Source organism: Micromesistius poutassou (genome assembly GCF_964030765.1).
Source record: "Micromesistius poutassou genome assembly, chromosome: 3".
NCBI lineage: Eukaryota > Metazoa > Chordata > Actinopteri > Gadiformes > Gadidae > Micromesistius > Micromesistius poutassou.
The window spans coordinates 19,852,467-19,857,990 of NC_140273.1; the positions used below are offsets into that span (position 1 = coordinate 19,852,467).

Below are 5,524 nucleotides of genomic sequence, written 5' to 3' on the forward strand. Positions count from 1 at the left end.
CAATCCGCCCTTAAGACAAAGACAGAATGAAGGTTTACCAGGGTAATTGGAACCTGTAGGCGTGGCTTATTTACCATTCCGACCGATTCCAATATAAACTGAATCTTTTACCTAATTCCGGCAGATGCTTCATGAACCACCTCCGGAGTTACACGTTCGTTTACCTCGCGTTGAACCTCTACCACTCTCCCAGTCACACCTAGCGCGTAACCACGGTACCACAAAGGATCTCTCTGACACACACACATGTATGTGTGTATGTATGTATTACTGTATGTATGTATGTATGTATTACTGTATGGATGGATAGATTTATGTAATTATTTATTTACCAGAACGCGCTCCAGTTCTGACGCACCCTACCACTCCGTCCCGCCTTCCAGTTCCAGAGCGCTGCCTGCCCGCCGCTTGATGGTCAGCGTCGGGACTTTCAATCAGGTGATAGATGTCACCTGCTGAGGGTCGCCTTCTGGCAGAAAAGGAAAACAAACGGAATCCAGCGTGCTAGCAAAAGTTACCAGGATCTTGATACTTGGAAAACAGTTGCATGTTAAAATATAAAAAATAAACTAACACGCAAGATGCCACAATGTCATCTTGGACTCAAGAAGTCCATCTTTGTACTAATATTTGGCATTCTTACGAAATGCTGCTTCCCGCAGGTGAGAAACCTTCTTAAACGTAAACACTAGGAATCCTAACACAGTTAATATTAATCTCGTTTCTTTGTGTTCCTAGATTATTGAAGATGATGTCACTAACGTTTCGGGTAAGACATTTTGATGTTACCGTTAATAATATTTATATTGTTAAAAATAATTCCCTAAACAATCAATGTTTCTGTGATTTGAAAATAAAAAAGTTAATTCAGGTTGACCCAAAAACGCCATAAGCACACTTATCACTCTATCACTAATTTATTGACCAAACGACATACACCACTAGACATATCTTGGTAACTTCTCTTTTAGTGTTTAAACATCATCTGAAGTGAAACCGCTTCCGGCCCGCTCTCCCCTAGACGAACAGATGGACGAGGGCGGCCACGCCTTCTACGCTCTGCGGGGCTGCCACCAGGTCCTGCGCGGCGAGAGCGGCGAGTTCTTCTCCCCGGACTACCTGTGCTCCAACCCGGCCCTCTGGTGCAACTGGACCATCCAGGTGGACCCCGCCATGCGCATCCGCCTGCACCTGGAGGACCTGGTCCCGCCCGGCGCCTGCCACCTCAAGCAGGACCAGATCCACGTGGACGAGGCCGCCGGCGTCTTCGGCGCGCACAAGATCCTGCGCAAGTGCTGGCGCGAGGCCGAGTACATCTCCGTCTCCAGCACGCTGCACGTGGTCCTGCTGATCGGGGGGCACCCCGGTCACTCGTACCGGGGCGTCTACGGCCGCTACCAGGCCTTCGGACCCCCGGCGCTCTACAACCCCGTGGACAGACTCACAGAGCTGGATGGCGTGTCGTGGACGGGGACGAGCGTCACGGCCGTGCCTCCTCCTGGGGACGGGGGGACTGGATTTTCGCCCGAGAGCAACAGTGGGAAAGGGGAATCCGTCCTGGTGGACGACGGTCCAGCCCTGCCCTCCCCAGAGAAGGACGACCTGGGGAGCGATTACCACTCGCCGACCTCCACCCTGCCTGTGACGCAGCACCGGCAGCCCGGGCCTCCAACAGAGCAGGCCGGCGCCCTGAGAGGCCCTCTGGTTCTCATGGAGGAGGAAGGCCTCGCTGTGCATCAACGCCGCCGCCCGCCGTCCCCAGGTGTCGGGGATTATGACGGCACCCCGGAGGACCGGACCCCAGCGTCCGCCGGGACACTGCGGGGAGCCGGGAGACGGGCGGCGGCGGAGAACCAGTCGGACCAGGGGACGGCCCGCGCTCCTCCTCCGGGCGCCCGGCCGTCGCCGCACGGCTCCGCCGCCACGCGCGGGGACGTGGGAGAGGTGCGGTCAGACGAAGGCACGCCGACCGCACCGGTGCCGCACAACAGCAGTGCGCCAGCGGAGCGCGTGATGGCCGTCACATCGGCGGGGCGTTCAGAGGAGGTGGAGGGCACAAGGCTCGGCGAGAACCCCGAGTCGCCACCTCTTTCCACGGGTCACTTTGTGTCTGTCCACACCCAGAGAGCCCCCCCACCTGCACAGCCCAGCGTCGTGGAGCACCGGTCGGGTCACAGAACCACGGGTGGGTAGATGTGGTGTGAGTGTGCAGTGGGATGTGCCGTCCCGTTGTAGAGTCAAGGCTGTGGAGCCAAACCCAAACCGGACTCCAGGTCTTGAATCTTCTTTTTTTCCAATGAAATATCAAAGTAGTGCTGCAGATAGGACATTTTCCCTATTAGGGTTAACTTTCTAGTTCTGGAGAATACAAAGCAACCACTTTCACTGTCGCATGTATACTTTAAGAAGCATTGTAGAGTTTGCCTTACCTCCATATTTAACAAATATTAGTATTAAACATTTCGGTGCATTTTGGATTGTGGCATGAATTGGCTGATGGGACAAAATGTGCATTACTTTATTTATGTTTATTAAATGTGCTCATGTCTGCCAGCAGATGCCAGGAATCACACAGAGTTTGGACATATACCCGGTGGTAGGTATTTTAGATTTAAAGGGGCTTTGGAAAATAAATATTACTTTGAGGAACTTGAGTGACTTGTTGTTGATCAGTACTGCTGGCTGTCTCTTTATCTTGGCCTGTGTCAGATCACCTTTTTGAGGTGGGCGTTGAGGTGAACTTCCAACCCAGTCCTGTGGAACACTGGGACCGCACAGCAAGGTCCCTGCTGCACTCTGTGAAGAACTCGGTATGTCAGCAGCTGCCTGTTAGAATGAAGATACTTATTTAGTATACACAAAGAAGGTGTGTGTGTGTGTGTGTGTGTGTGTGTGTGTGTGTGTGTGTGTGTGTGTGTGTGTGTGTGTGTGTGTGTGTGTGTGTGTGTGTGTGTGTGTGTGTGTGTGTGTGTGTGTGTGTGTGTGTGTGTGTGTGACCCTTTAGATAGCCTAAATTAACTTATATCCAATATCTCAAGCTTGCTTAAAATGTAATTACAATTTGTTTATGAGTAAATTTATTTGAAATGTCATACAATTGTTGATTCCATAAGGTGTCGTTTCAAAACCTTTTGTAGATCTGCTTCTTCTTGTTTTTCTTCTTCAGATCAGCAAGCAGCTGGAATTTCTTCATACCCCAAAGCTGTTGTCCAAAAGGATCAAAAGGTGTGTCCCACAGCATACACATGCTGATGTATTGCAGAGGTGGAGCCTCTGCACATGGCCCAAGGCTCATCTCTCACATCGAAGTGTGTGTGTGTGTGTGTGTGTGTGTGTGTGTGTGTGTGTGTGTGTGTGTGTGTGTGTGTGTGTGTGTGTGTGTGTGTGTGTGTGTGTGTGTGTGTGTGTGTGTGTGTGTGTGTGTGTGTGTGTGTGTTGTTTCAAAATGCAATGCTTGCAACATTTCTGGAATCTTGGCTGATTTAACCTTTTGAATTGTTGGTGTATTTTTGGTGTATGTTGGTGTCAAAGGTCCGACCGCTTTCTAAAGAACAACCTGTTAGTTTGGTGGTTCAGAAGCGGCAGCGTTGTGTTCTCCGGGCGGGTGTGTTTGCAGGCTGAGTGCGGGGGTCCTGTACATCCTCTGGCTGCAGGTCTCAGAGGGGGGCGCTGGTCCGCACGTCCACACAGCCGTCCACACCCTGCTGCAGGAGCTCATAGAGACCAGCGTCACGCTGCAGGACGGCCACAGCCACGCCGTCGTCGTCTCTGTCTCCACAGCAGGTAGACCGCGGCCCACCGGGCCCCTGCTCCGTGGCCCACCGGGCCCCTGCTCCGTGGCCCACCGGGCCCCTGCTCTGTGGCCCCTGCTCCGTGGCCCCTGGTCCGTGGCCCCTGGTCCGTGGCCTTGGGTTCGGTCAAACTATTAGCCCAACATGAATATGAATCGTGACTCATGTGAAACAACCACATTTAAATGTCCTGGTGTTGGTTATATCCCCGTCCAAAAGGCCCTGCTAAATTTAAAACACATTTGCATATTCCTTATCTTATCTCCTAATCAATAGACAAGATGGGAATTCATTGTTACTCTTCATGAATCTCATCGGTCCTGTTATCTGCTATGCAATTTTCTAAACAGGACTTCTTTGTATCCTCTCTTGACTTCCCTTTGTTAGATGTCAACGAATGCGGCACTCGTTTGACGCTGTGTGACACGAACGCGGAGTGTGTGAACGTGTTCGGCTCCTACGCGTGTCACTGCCGGCCAGGGTTCCGGGACGCGTCGCGGCTGGGCTCGGGAACGGTCTGTGTGGACGCCAAGGCCTCCGGTATGGGTTCGTCCCAGTGAACCCATTCCACTGCTGGTGGTTTACGTCTACCTCCCGATGTATCCTGCTACAATAAGGGACAGCGCGGGTCAAAGTTCCCCAAAGTTAACCGTTATTCCCGACTTGACTTGAATCATTCTTGTGCAAGATGCCTCAGCTCTGCTGTGTCTTGAACGTGTCTGTATCGATGTAGTGTCTCACAAATCAATCTAGAGTCTGCAGACAAGCTGAACTCTGGGGGGAAACTCTGGCCTGCACTGGTTGGTGCCGGCCCAGGCTCTGTGCCCCCCCCCCCCACTAGAAGTTCTGCTGTAATATAAGCAGACTGCTGGATCCCAGATTAACAAATAATTTATAAATGCATGTTATTTTTTGCATTTCTGTCCATGGCTACGTTTATACGGCGTGCTTCCCAATCAAATCACCACATACAAATGTTGAGAAAGTTGAGCGTTAAGAAAACGATAAGCAGGCTTTGTCATGTTGGAATAGTTAAGATAACAGTACAAACAATGTATCACTGACGGTCCCTGATGGTTCCTGACAGGCTGCCGGTCCGGGCCGTCTGCAGAGGTCACCAAGGGCGTGTACGTGGTGTTCTTCCTGCTCAGCGTCCTCTTCCTGACCCTCCTGGCCTCCATGGCGGTCACGTACGGCCGCCGCCACCGCGGCGCCTTCCTGCTCCGCCGCCACGGGGACGGCCTCGCCGGCGCCGCGCCCCGCCCCGTCGGGGAACGCCGGCCCCTCGACGCGGACGCGGACCTGCCCCCGCCGCCCCCGCCCATACGGCGCCCCAAGGACGGCTGGGCCCACCACCCCAAAGAGGGCTGGACGCACCCCAAACAATGCTGCCCCCCTGTGGACGTGCCGTTGCTGCGCTTCAACCCCATCCTGCCGCTGGACGGCCTGCTCGACCCCCCGGAGGAGACGGGGGAGCAGTGACGGAGTGCTGACCGGGGTCCGCCCCCCCCCCCCCCCCGGCAGCCACTTGGCTTATGTTCTTTGTTTTCTTTAAGCTGTAGATTGACTACATTTTCTTTCACTATTATAGTCCAACACAAATCTATGAGCCTTACTATGGTCTGAATTAAAAAAGAAAAGAAAAAATAAATACTTAGTTTGATTATCGAGTATCCTCTGATGGGGCCTTATTGACTGAGCATTTTGGTGATTGTACTCCTAATGGCTGCATG

The 5,524-nt window shown here is 52.8% G+C and overlaps 1 protein-coding gene across 1 annotated transcript; it reads left to right on the forward strand.

The window, feature by feature from the left end:
* Positions 1-581: 581 nt before the first annotated feature.
* On the forward strand, positions 582-5,273 carry LOC311341366 (uncharacterized protein; the record flags this gene model as incomplete). The annotated part of the gene is given in 9 exon segments (XM_084466276.1): positions 582-662; positions 972-977; positions 979-2,185; positions 2,555-2,596; positions 2,710-2,810; positions 3,167-3,225; positions 3,617-3,783; positions 4,179-4,331; positions 4,879-5,273. Coding segments are annotated over 9 exon segments (2,211 nt in total).
* Between the last annotated feature and the right edge of the window lie 251 nt (positions 5,274-5,524).